This window comes from Lepidochelys kempii, chromosome 1, assembly GCF_965140285.1.
Source record: "Lepidochelys kempii isolate rLepKem1 chromosome 1, rLepKem1.hap1, whole genome shotgun sequence".
Taxonomy (NCBI): Eukaryota; Metazoa; Chordata; order Testudines; family Cheloniidae; genus Lepidochelys; species Lepidochelys kempii.
Window position 1 is genome coordinate 186,340,359 of NC_136380.1, and position 12,844 is coordinate 186,353,202.

Below are 12,844 nucleotides of genomic sequence, written 5' to 3' on the forward strand. Positions count from 1 at the left end.
AGGAGGGGTCTTCTCAAGCATCCTTTAACCCCTTCACCACGGAAGCATGTGCATTGCTGCATGCAGCTTTTCAGAATACAGGAGTTAAAAGTGTCCAAAGTAAATCTGGTTTAAGATCAAAGCAGCAGAATTAAGATTGTATCCAGTCATGATCTCAGTTATGGTAAGAGGGCTTTATATCAGCAGTTCTCAAACTGTGGTTCGGGACCCCAAAGTGGGTTGCGACCCGATGTTAATGGGAAGCAAAGTGCAGGGGGCAGGGGGACATGGGCTCATGTGCCTCCCCTCTCCCCCCAGATTTCTACCTTCCATTTAGCACAGAAGTTTTCAAACTGTGGGGAGCACCATCTTACGGGGAGCACACCCCACAGTTTGAAAACTGTTACCTCCTGCCAGGAGCGGGTGGATCAGAAGCTGGTGGGAGCTGCCTGGCCTGCTTGGGCCCCTGGCTCTTCGCACTGTGGGAGCTGGGGTGCTAGCTGGCTGCCCACCCGGCAGCCCTCCCTGCCCTGCTCCCCAAGCCGGGCCACCCCTGCACAGCTGGGCACTCCCCAGGCAGGGCGGGCGGCACAGCTCAAAGTTGCACCCCTGATGCACTCTTGCCTCTCCCCGAAGGAGCCTGGTGCTGACTGGAGAGGGGCCCCCTGGAGCTGGCTTGCCGCTGCCCTGGTGCTCCTGGTTCTATGGCTGCTCCTTGTGACAGAAATGCACTTCAAGTTACGAACTTTCAATTCTTCAGCTAAAATCAATCCTTTAAGCAAAAAATATTTGCGTGTGACTTGTACTGTGGAAAGTTACAGCATTTAAAGCGGAAAATCTATTTCACATTTGAAAATAACTGGCTATTTAAAGAGAAATTATTATTGCAATGTTTTACATGAAAGCTGTAGACGCTTACAGTCATTAATAAGTATTGATAAAATATAAGCACCTTGTTTTTTCAGCTCAAAGGACCCATGATGAGCTATTAACATGAAGTTCTACAATGAGAATTAAACTGGTCCTCAAGCGAATTACTGTTTCTTAATTGCTGGGTATAAGGTCACACAAGCCGCCTCATCCTCCGAAGTGATGCATGGGCAGTTACGTGACCCCCCCCCCCCCTCATGTTTAAATTGTGCCTCCCCCCACTGAAAACATTGCCTCTGCGAGACACTCTAAAGGAAGGCAAACTATTAGTGCAGTAGCAGTGGTGGACTACTCAGTACCTGTCTCAGGATTCCTTACCAAGACAAAGCACAGCTCATCACTGTGAAGCAGGCTCTCCAAGTAACATTAATGGACTAGTTCAGCTCAGCAGCCTCCCCTACCCATTGACGGGTTCATCCTGATAGCCCCTAATAAACTAAACTTTATGAGGCAGCCTCCAGAGAGCCCCTGGCTGCTAATTAATGCGCTAATGAAGAGCCTGGCTGTCTTGTTTGCTCGACAGCTCCCTGGTCAATCAACCTGCCAGGGCCAGGCTTGCGAAAGGGACTCCTGGAGACTGCTGCGGTATCAGCCCCCTCCCAGGGGTACAGGAGGTGGGAGAGGGAATGGGAAGGGCAAGAGAGGACGATGGTAAAAATCAATCCATAGAAGCAGATGTTGCTGCACTTTTATTACAAGCTAATGGCCCACACGTATTACGGTCTCCAAGTCCAGTCCAGTGGTGGAAAGGGGGCATGTGGCTTTCAGAAGGCAAAGGACACCGTTAATGGTTTTTGACTTCAGTGACCCTTGTACACAGGGGACAAACAGCAATTGTGCTTCCTAGTCCATTTTATTATGCAGGGACACTGGGGTGAAAGGAGGTGGCCAATTGTAGATGGATTGCTAGCAAGGAGTTGTCTATCACTGGCATCTAGATACCGGTATAGTCAAATGAAAGCAGCGGGCGTCAGGAAGCCTGAGCATAGCTGGTGCGAGGGACGTTCAGGAGAGCAAAGGTCACTTGAGCTCATGTTTGCTGGGACCAGGTAAGAAGAGGCAGTGAAAATAAGAGGAAGGGGAAGCTGTTGGCCACCTCTGCACACCAATCCCCTTCTCAAACAGCAAGTTCCTGGTTAACCCTGTGGCCTTTGCCAGCCTTCCTACAGTTCAGAGTTGCTAGCCTGGATGTCCCCACAGGATGCATTAATGCACGCATGTGCCCTGGGGCAGGCCAAAATTCCCAGTGGGCCCCATTTCTTCCCTTTGGATAAAGGAGCTCTTATCCTGGCTGCTGTGCAGGCTCAGAACTTCCCTTCCTAGGAGGAGAGCAGAGGATCTTTCCCGCTGTGTGTGCACACGCACTTGCGTGACTAGGGACAGGACTGCTAGTAGGCTTGCTACAACCCACAGCCCTGATTTGTACGGATCTGTAGCACAAAACACTTCTTGATATTCAAGTGCTGGATATTCTCAAAGCCAAAGGTCCTCTGCCAAAGGACCTCATCCTTCAGCCGCAGAGCAGAAAGATAAGGGTGTTAATGCACATGAGGACTATGGCAATTCAATACCACCACAAGACTGCTGAAACCTTCTTGCCAAGAGTCATATTCAAATGTCCAAGCCTGTACAGACTGCAACACAGCCACCCATTGTGTACTGCACTGACAGAGACCATCTGCTGTCCTTGTCTGATCCCATAGACATGTCACACCTGCTGCTCGGAAATGTTGCACTTTGAATTAACAGTTCCCTTTGCCAAAAACTTGGCAGAAAGGTGTACAGTTTGACAAAGCAAAGGGAATGGAGCGGAATCTCCCTGTGTCTACCAGCCCTGCCCCGTCCTGAATCTCCTCTCTCACCCAGAAGTCTATCCACATCTCTCTTCTGCCCCTGGCTGGGTCTTGACAATTTTCACCTTCAAAGTCGCAGGAAGAAGAGGGATCGGAATGGGTTAGGGTTCCACTCATCTGAAGTACATCTCCTCAGCAAGTCTAGCTGGGCCAATAGCTCAGCCCTGCACTGCGTGCCATGGAACTGCAGGAGGGTCACTGGGGTTCACAAGGAACCTTAAGACTCCTCTCTCCCACTCACGCCAGAGAGATTCAAGTGCGACAAAGAACTACTGTGCCCGGGCTCTGTAGGGATGAATCTGCCCTGAATGATCACCTACTGGCCAGCGTGGCAGCACTGTCAGAGGGGATCAGTCAGCACCTCCTTCCAGCTGGAAAGGGGTAGAGGCACTGGAAGTGAGTGCATAAAGGAGAAGATGGTGGCTTCAGAATGGAGTGGAGCAGGGAGAGAGCACCTTAATAGACCTGCCTTTGGGACAGAGAGAACACACGTTTCAATAGCAGGAGAGAGCCAGTGACAAGAGGAAAGTCCCACAGGAAGGGCACAGGTGAAGAGAAATCCCCATGTGCACATCCAGGACTTATTTCAAGTTCAGACAGAGCTCTGAAGTTGTCAGGAGTGCTGCAAGCTGTCTTCGGGGAAGGAGCTGGCCTTGAGTTGTCTTGTTTTATTGTTCTTTCCTGACCATTGGACACTGTGCTCATGCCACTGGAAAGCAAAGGGAGCCTTGAGAACTGGGAGGAAATGAGGGGAGTGTTGCCATCATTGGCAACACAGCAATTGCCATAGTGGGTCCGTCCTGTCTCTGATTTGAATGCCGGTCTGCAGTGACAGGCCAGTGCTCAGACTGCATTGCATTACAGGACTTCTTCTTCTCTGAGAGGGATATCTAATGTCTTAACCTGCTCACTTGACTTGCCCATATGCCAACTGGGAGAGAGTGCATGCACGGGAGTGCAACCCTCTTGTGGCTTTAGATCTCAGAACAAGATTTCCTGGACTGTGTAATTGCACTGATCTAGCCCAGCTCAGTGAAAGAAGCACAATACCCTGAGTCTATCACAACAGGCCTGTAGAAGCAGGCAGGCCACACAGATGAGTTAATGGAAGTTTCCACGCTACCTGCCAATGCACCCTACAGCAGCGTTTCTCACACTGGGGTCTGCAAGGGCACTCCAGGGGGTCCATAGTAGAGTACCACATGGATGTGTGCTTTCTGCTTTCATTATTTAGATACATTGGCTGCTGAAAGCCACAGTGAAGAGGTTTCGCATCTGGGAAGTGATAACTTCCCTTATCTTCTTAGCTCTCATAAGGAAGCTGGGCTGGGCCTGGACACTAGCTGGTTTGGCACCATCCCAGGAACATTCAGAGCACTGCGGATTTAGTAGGTGGCATTCTTACCTCTATCAGCAATAAACCAGTTACCCAATGTGGGCTTGTAAGGTACTGAGCTGTTGGCAGGATTATCTTTAGGATAAGACATACATCCCCATCTCCCCAATGAGACAAAAAGTGAGATCCTGACCTCCTTTGGTCATTAAAGATCTCACAGTCCCTTTATACTCTAACTCTCCTACTCCTGCTAATCACTCACATTAGACTGAACTCCAGAGCTGTCTTCCTGAATTCTCAGGAGGATACAGCATTCTTCACTTCACGTCCCTCATTTTTGTAGCAATTCCACGCATTGATAAACAGCATCCGTTATACCTTTATAGCCTTTATCTACCGACTCACATACTAACTGTTTAGAAAGTGTTTTGAAACAGTGCTGAACGGTAAATTAATGCCAGTTGTCTGAGTGGTTTAGAGTTGCTGACACTTGGCCTCTGAGAACTGAGCCGAGATCACTTTTAGTCACTAGTGGACTAGCTGGTTTGGATCTGAACTGATGACCTGGAGATTAACTTCAGTGTCACATTATTATTCTGAGCCATCCTGGTTTTGCACTTCCAGTTTGTGTCCACTAGGCCAGTGGTTCTCAACCAGGAGTACACATACCCTTAGGGGTACACAGAGGTCTTCCAGGGGGTACATCAACTCATCTAGATATTTGCCTAGTTTTACAACAGGCTACATAAAAAGTACTAGCGAAGTTAGTACAAACTAAAGTTTCACACAGACAAAATGAAAAAATAAGCAATTTTTCAGTAAGCTGCTGTGACACTTTTGTACTTTTATATCTGATTTTGTAAGCAAGTAGTTTTTAAATGAGGTGAAACTTGGGGGTACACGAGACAAATCAGCCTCCTGAAAGGGGTACAGTAGTCTGGAAAGGCTGAGACCCATTGCACTAGGCCGAGCAGCTCTGCTGTAAAAAAGCTGTTCCTCCATACATGACCTGATGGTTGAGATATGGCTGTGGATGGCTCACTAAGTGCAGAAACTGCCTGACATTGCCACATGCTTATAAACGTTTATCACTGCAGCCACACACAAGTTATCTGAGTCTGCCAAGTCCTGAGCAGCAACCAGATCCAAACAGTACATTGCCTAGCTTTCAGCCATATCGCCTCAGGTGCACGCTGCTGATCTCTTGCCTTTCTATAGCACCTCACCTCAACACACTTGACAGACTTATTTATATTTTGATCACAACTCCCATCACTGCAGACAGTCACTTTTGGGGAGGAATGCAGCAGCCATTTAGTTTAGGACAGGAAATGATAAATAGGATTTTTTTTTTTAACATTTAAGTTCAGTTTGACAAACTTTGACAGAGCTGGGATATTTTGATCTCAGAAAACTAAAGTTCAAGATTAATGCACAGGCTGAAGGATCTTGAAAATACGTACTAGCCAGATGTGTATATGACTCATAGATAAGACTTCTGTAAAAAGCTGCATTAGGTTAAAAAAGAGGACGGTATCCTGTTGAATTTTGGTAAACAGGATTATTTACTTGAGTTAGAATTTGTCCAGGGCACTGTGGCTGATGCCCTCTCTCTTGTACATAAGTAGCCATAGCTCTTTTTCTGTCGTCTGAAAGCCAGCACCTCAGCAGTGCAGGTCTCACTAGCAGCAGGGTGAGACATTGGTTAAGTATTGACTGATGGAAGAGGGCTGCCTACTGAATCTCGTGCACCACCTGGGTTTTCTCTGGAGATCATCCAGACAAAGAACCAGCAAGACCTGACCCTATTTAGCTTGTAAGAGTGAATTAAATCACAACACAAATGAATGTGGCTGCAGGCAGCGGTTAAGGAGACAGCTTGTGTCTTGGAGGCTGCCTGAGGCACAGAAATTAAATGTGTAAGAGAATGCAACATTGACACGGGGAGCTCAGCAAGAGGAAATGGGAGAGAAGGGACACGCCCTCCTTCCCTTTATTCCCCTATGGGCCATAAACCCACAAACATTACACAATGCTCATTAGACCAGACTTACGACTTGCCTGCAGAGGTTTGCCAAGCAAAGCTCCGGCCTCGTTTAGGAGATGGGGTGTGCAACAGATCACAGACACACATTTCATATGCCCTATTAATGCACTAGTAGAGCTTGAGAGTTGCAGGAAGGAGGTGGCAGTTCCATCATGCAAGGCCTCTAGCTGGCCTTTAAATCTCCCCGTGTGTGCTGTGAGGTGGATTTCTCTTCCTGGATGGCATTACTAGGAATTCACTCACACACAGCTGCATTACAGAGAGGTGTGTTACTTCAGGGACTATCTCCAATCAAACTTGCTTCCCAGGAAAAGGAACTAAGAAGATGAGAGTCCCCATCCTGACCTCTGGCGCACCCCCGACAATAAGGCAGTTATTACAAGGCAGGATAACAGTATGGGAGTCAAGACAAAAAGGAAGGGATTACCTGCACGTAAAGAGAGGGACAGATGAAATAATGAGGGCACAGGCACTGCAAAAGCAGACTCTCATACTGAAGAGTGTTTGCCGACTCATCCAGGGATAGCCACACTCAAGTTGGGGAGGAAGGAGGGAAACCCCCCCACACAAGAGCAAGGCGTCTGGCAGCACAGGAGTCTAGGGTAGAGGGTGAATGAGTGGAAGAAATTTCCAGTGCAGTAAGAACTTGGGCCACGATTTTCAGACGTGACGAGTGATTCTGGGTGCCCAAGCTGAATGAGCCTGATTTTCAGAGGACAGGTGGCCCAGTACGTTCTGAAAATCAGGCTGCTTTTTGACAAGGGAAAGCTGGGCCCCCCAAAATGGAAGCACTCCAAAGCAATCATCCCTTTTGAAACCCTGGGCCCTGCTCTCAAGCAGAACTTGGCTCTGGATGCAACATGTAACCGGGAAAAGCTACTGCACGTCATTCACTGAGAAGTGCATGCAGACAAGTCTTGGTGGGTGCGTATGCATAACATTCATAAAGTCTGACGGCATGACTATGATTAGTACAGCAATATCTAGGGTTAGGGCCCCACCATGCTAGAGTAAGATATGAGATGCAACAGGTGGGAATAAACAAACAGAGGGAGGAAGAGTAGCAGTGAGAGGAAGGCCCAGTTACATGCACTGACAGTATGTATAACGTGCAGGTCTGAGGTGTTTTTTCCTTGACATGTAAAGGGACAGTAATGTTAGTCGTCCTTGCTGGCGGCCATAGCTGTACCATCACATCGTTGTTAAAGGAGTTTAGAGCTAGGAGGTTTTTGCCTCTGCCCTTTGGGGAAGGAAAGAGGGCAGAATTTGAGTCATGAAAGTGAGTTTAGTCCTGTCACTTTCATGAGTTCTAATCCTCCAGGACACCGACCGTCAGGGCTCTTACCTGGCCTCAGGACCCGGATCTCTAGTAGGTTGGAGGTCCTGTCTGCCAGTCGTGTCCAACTGCTGTTGTAGTTCTTCCGCCACAACTCGGCCACACACTGGTACTTGCCAGCCTCAGTGTCACTGGCTCGGCTGATGCTGAGGCGCACGTTGTTGCTGGACTCTGCTTTTTCAATAGCAGTTCGGGTCCGGAAGCCCGTGTACCTGTCTCCCCACTGGACCCCACCGTCCCGAGTGAAGGTGACCAGGTCATGGAATTCTGTGGTGCCCGCTGGCTGGAAGCGCCATGTCACAGACACTGGGACCCAGGACGGATAGTGCGGCTTGATGATACACTGGAGGTCAAATGATTCATTGTAGGTCACTCCAGGGGTTCTGGATATGGCTGTGACAGCAAAACCAGCCTCTGCAGAGACAGAGAGAGAGAGAGAGAGAAATGAGTGAGACTGAAGAGAGGTTGTAGAACTCTGCCAAATGAGGCCTGCCACAATGCCATGAATGAGAAATGGTTACAGCAGTGGTTCTCCAATTACATGACATGGAAAGCTACTGGTGCTTCTCGTTTCCCATTACTAAGTTACCTTAAAAGCACCTAAAACACTTCAAATACAGTACTTGCTCCACAGGAACTCTCCACGTAAGCCACTGCTGCAGTGCGACAGGGATGGTATTTTATCCAACAGGAGGGGAGGTGGCTCCTACAGCCCTGAATGGGAGTGGAAGTGTCGGTGAGAACCTCTCTTCTATCATATGGTCCATACCAATGGTTTTCAACTCATGGGCTTCAACCTGTGGGCCACTTGCAGTCCAAGCAGCACACAGCTGTGGCCCATGTGTCATCCTCATGGCCACACAGGTAGTATATATATATATATATATATATATATATATATATATATATATATATTGTGTAGCTGTGGCCCACATAACACACAGAGAGCTGCATATGCAGCTCACAATGGTAAATAGGTTGACAACCACTGATCCACACTACCAAGTACTGAAGAAGGGAACACTGAGCTAATAGGGAGGAAGCTAGTAATCATGGAGAACCTACACAACAGCCAGACCTAAACTGTAGAAACTGGATGAAAGTTTGGCCACTAATCTCACAGCATTTGGACCTGGATTCAATACCCACCTCTTGGCCCAGGCTTTCCTGCAATAGTAACATCGTTCTTTTGTATTAATAATTCTTCCCTACCCCCATATCCAAGCCTACCTCCTGGTGGCACTGAAGGGGTGACAGGAGGGGAAAGAAGGGACAGCTTGTTGGCATTTATACTCTTGAGAAGTGCCCATCGCTCTAGTTTGAGCACCAATATAAAAACCCTGGATAGAGAACCCCTGAGTTAGCTCTGGTTTTAGTCTTTATGTGACTCAGTCACCTAGACAGTGGCTTTCATTGTCTCTCAATTATAGCTATATTTGTGTTGGATCATATTAAAGAAGTTCTGTATTAAAATCACAAATGAGTTTGATTCCCCATAGTTTAAATTCTAGGGTATTACTAATTAAGAGGTCTCTTGGTTTTTGGTACTGTTTCTCTCCCTCTATGTGTGAAACTTGCAAGCTGCTAATTGTGTTAGTACATTCTAAGAGAGAGTCTGTTCTCAAAGCAATTCTTTGTAACAGAAACTACTCACACAGAGAGAGACTCAAAGCAATACTCTGTAACAACAGAAACAGCACCCAGAGACTCCCCGCCCTTTTGTTGTATTCATCTCGCTTTGTTAACAATTGTGATTAAAATAGAGATAGAGGATGTATGTGGATGGATGCTTGGTGTGGATAATAACTGAATGATCAGGGAGGTGCCAGCCTAAGAATCCAGTGTCCATCGGCTGAAGAAGGCGTCAAGTGGAAATAACCAGACGACCCCCGGAGGGCAGACTGGAATCCACCCAACAGCCTCAAGAATGGGAGAATCGAAGAACAAGATAACATCTGGCAGCACGGAGCCGTCAGGAATGTGCTATCTGCTGATTGATTCAGCAACAGCATGATGAAGCAATTCCCATAGACTGGCATAGGAAGAAATTCCTATAAAAATGGACTTGAGAAAGTGAGAACTTTGGGGTCTGATTCTGCAAACCAACGTACAGGAGCATCAGATGAGCATCTGACAAGGCCCTGCTCCCTCCTCATGTCCAGGCCATTTGGCCAGTGGCTTGGCATGAGCAACTCTAAGGCTGGTAACTATGATAACAACCTTGCAGAACGTACGTGTGTGAATAAATATGAAATTGAATGGAATGTTGAAGCTATAACTAACTGCTTACTATGATTCTTTCTGTATTCACAATAAATGTGGCATTTTGCCTTTTCCCCTTTAATAAGATCCTGCTGGTTTTTATTTTATTGGTATAACATTTGGACTATATATAATTTATATACCCACCCACACCCTATATAACACATATTTTCTGGATTACATTTTTCAGAATTTTTGTTTTGCTTCAGGGTGTTTTAAAACTAACACATTAAGGTGTGAGGACAATATATTCTTAATTAACTATCGTAAATTCAGAATTTACAAATTTTATGAAGCCCTCAATGTAGTTCTGAGGATGCAGTCCCATACATGGATCCAACAGAAGCAGAAATATTTGATATGTCAGAATAGATTATCAGCCTACCAAGTGCTGTAAATTACTGACAAAGAGAATTCTTCACTGCCTTGAATGCAATATCAAGACAGATTACAAACCTACGGAACACTGGCCAGGTGGCAAAAGGAGGGAATAGTCTTTGCACTCATGAGATGGTACCTTCTGACCTTAGGGTTAAACAGATATTAATTAACAATAGTAGGCAGTTGGGACATTAATTGCAGTGAGCAGATTACATTTCACGTGCCAGACTTGCCACAGAGCAGCCACTAAGATCTCTGCACACTTATAGCAAGAGGGCTCAGGAATCCTAATAATCAAAAGATGTCACCATGGCAGGGTTCCGGGCCATGTAATTACTGCAAAAACAGGTCAGTCTTTGGGATTAAAGCTTTTAGAAATGTGTTTAATGATTATCCAGGAGAAAAGGAAGAGGCCCAGTGAGCTGCCCGCATTGCAAGATCTCTGCATCTCATTACCACATGACGTGTGGCAGCCATCCTACACAGGGAAGTACATATCAGGCCCAGTCCAGAGCATAGCCAGCACGTCAGACACTAGTGCTGGAGACTGAAGGTGTAGAAGGCTGGTTTAATTTTAACAAGGTCATTTGGTCTTGTATAGGTAGGCCTGGTCTACATTTAAAAATTAAATAGACCAAGCTTGGTCACTCAGGGCTGTGAAAAATGTTGTGAGAGCCATAGTTAGATTGGCCTAACCCCCAGAGTAGATGCAGCTACGCTGACAGAAGAATTCTGCCGTTGGCTCAGCTATTAACTTTCGGAGAGGTGGCAGAAAACCCCTTCAGTTGATGAAGGAAGTATCTACACTACAGCAGCAAAGCTGCACCGCTGTCGTGGCCGCTGTAGTGCAGACATACCCTTAGTCTGGGCAAAGGAGCATTACGAAAGGACTTCTCGACTGCCATGCAGGAATCAGATCTGCATTCTCAGGCTCTCAACTCTCATGTGCTCATTACATCCAGCAAACAGCTTTCTTTTACAGCGACCAATTGCCCTGACTAAATACAAAAGAGGGAGGGGAAGTGAGGCTTCCTTCAATGCCATGTTTTCTCTCCTCATCAGTTCCTGATCCAATGAATGAGCCCAGGGCTCTGTAGAAAGCTTTCCCCCTCTCCTCCACATTGATCTACCAAGAACACCTCAATCCTGGCCTGCAGCACACGTGCTATTTCAAGCTCTGGGACTCCTCACAGCCTTCCCTGTGCCCCTTAGCTCCGATAGGCAGCATTTCTTACTATTCCAGCTCTAGGAGCACCCTTAACACAACTCTGTCTGTGTACACATCATCAGAGGACAGCTATTCCCCAACTGCTTGCAGGGGCCAAGGTCCCTAGCACTCTGCAAAGGGTGGCAGGACCCTCACATATTCAGAGGCTTTTGGTCTCCTCTGGCTGTAGTAATAAAAAACACTACCTTCTTTAGCACGGGCCCATCGAGTATCACAAAGCACTATACAAATATTAAGAGGGGGGAAAAAAATCAGACTTAGCAAAAGGATGTCAGACATTTTCTCCTTCAAATTTTATTGGGCTATAGTAGCACCTCTTGGTTATATAAACAGGAACTAGTTATGACCTGTCAATCTGAGATTTCTCTGGAAGAGGGAATTGCAGTGGAAGGTCAATTTATTAACTTTTAATTTCGTTTTCTGGAACTACTGGGAAGTTTTACACAGCTAACTTTCAACAAGTAGAATGAATTACTGAATGTTACACTCCCATTTTAGAACCAGGTGACTCCAATTACCGTCTTACTAACTTCCCCATGCACACCCCACTCCATTCCCCTACTCTTCAATTCCGGCATGAAATTAGCTGCCAGCTTCACCAGACTACACAAAGTACAAATTAAGATCTGCAGCTGATTCTCAGCTATGCTGATTTACACCAGCTGAGAAACTGGCCTTAATTCTTTATTACCCATGAATCTTGCCAGCTTGTCTAAATTCGAAAGCAATGCTTTCTAGCTCTAGACAGAATAACTCTTAAGAACAGGTCAGAACTGAAGGGGAGGAGGGAAAAGCAAGATGGTAATCAGAATGTGATATGATTTTAAAGGTCTTCGTTAATACTGTATAGCACTGGAAAGCTGCGAATCCATCCCAACTTTCCAATCACAACATACAGCAATTGTTTATAGCCCTGGCATTTTGCATGTTATAAGCTTTCAAGAACAGTCACTGGTTCTTCAGACCTGCAGCGCATTTTTGGCACTGGTCCAGCACTTAATATAGCAAGATCTAGACAAGACCAATGAGAGTCTAAATCCATGCAGTTCCCAAAATGCCCTCCTTTAAACCATGTGGTTTTTACTGTATTCAACACTCAAAGGGATTAGTTGTGAGAACAGGGCACCAGCAATCAGGACTCCTGGATTCTATTCCCACTTGGCCAGTAGACTCAACTGTGTGGTCTTGGGCCAGTCGCTGAGGGCCTGATTTTCAGATGTGCAGAGAGCAGCTACTGCCAACATCTGATGGAGTTGTAGGTGCTCAGAATTTCTGAGAGTCAGCCCCACAGCCTCCCTGCACTTTACCTTCCTCATCTGGAGAGTGGAGAGAATATTTACCTAGTCCACAAAGAAGCCGGGATGCTTAACATTCACAAGGCGCTACAGAAGTGCCAAGTGCCATTAACCATCCTACTTCCTACTCTGTGCCTCTAATGCCACACACGGGAGTTCCCCGGTAATATGACGTGCTGCACTCCTCCAGCAAAGGC

The 12,844-nt window shown here is 46.6% G+C and overlaps 1 protein-coding gene across 4 annotated transcripts in view; it reads right to left on the reverse strand.

Moving 5' to 3' along the window:
* The window catches only part of IGSF3 (immunoglobulin superfamily member 3), a 162,565-nt gene that overhangs the window by 37,460 nt on the left and 112,261 nt on the right, over nucleotides 1-12,844 (reverse strand). For all 4 annotated transcript variants that reach the window (XM_073304574.2, XM_073304603.2, XM_073304565.2 and 1 more), the window contains one exon: nucleotides 7,491-7,895. In XM_073304574.2, coding sequence (XP_073160675.1) covers nucleotides 7,491-7,895 — 405 coding nt within the window. The remainder of the gene's footprint in view (nucleotides 1-7,490; nucleotides 7,896-12,844) is intronic.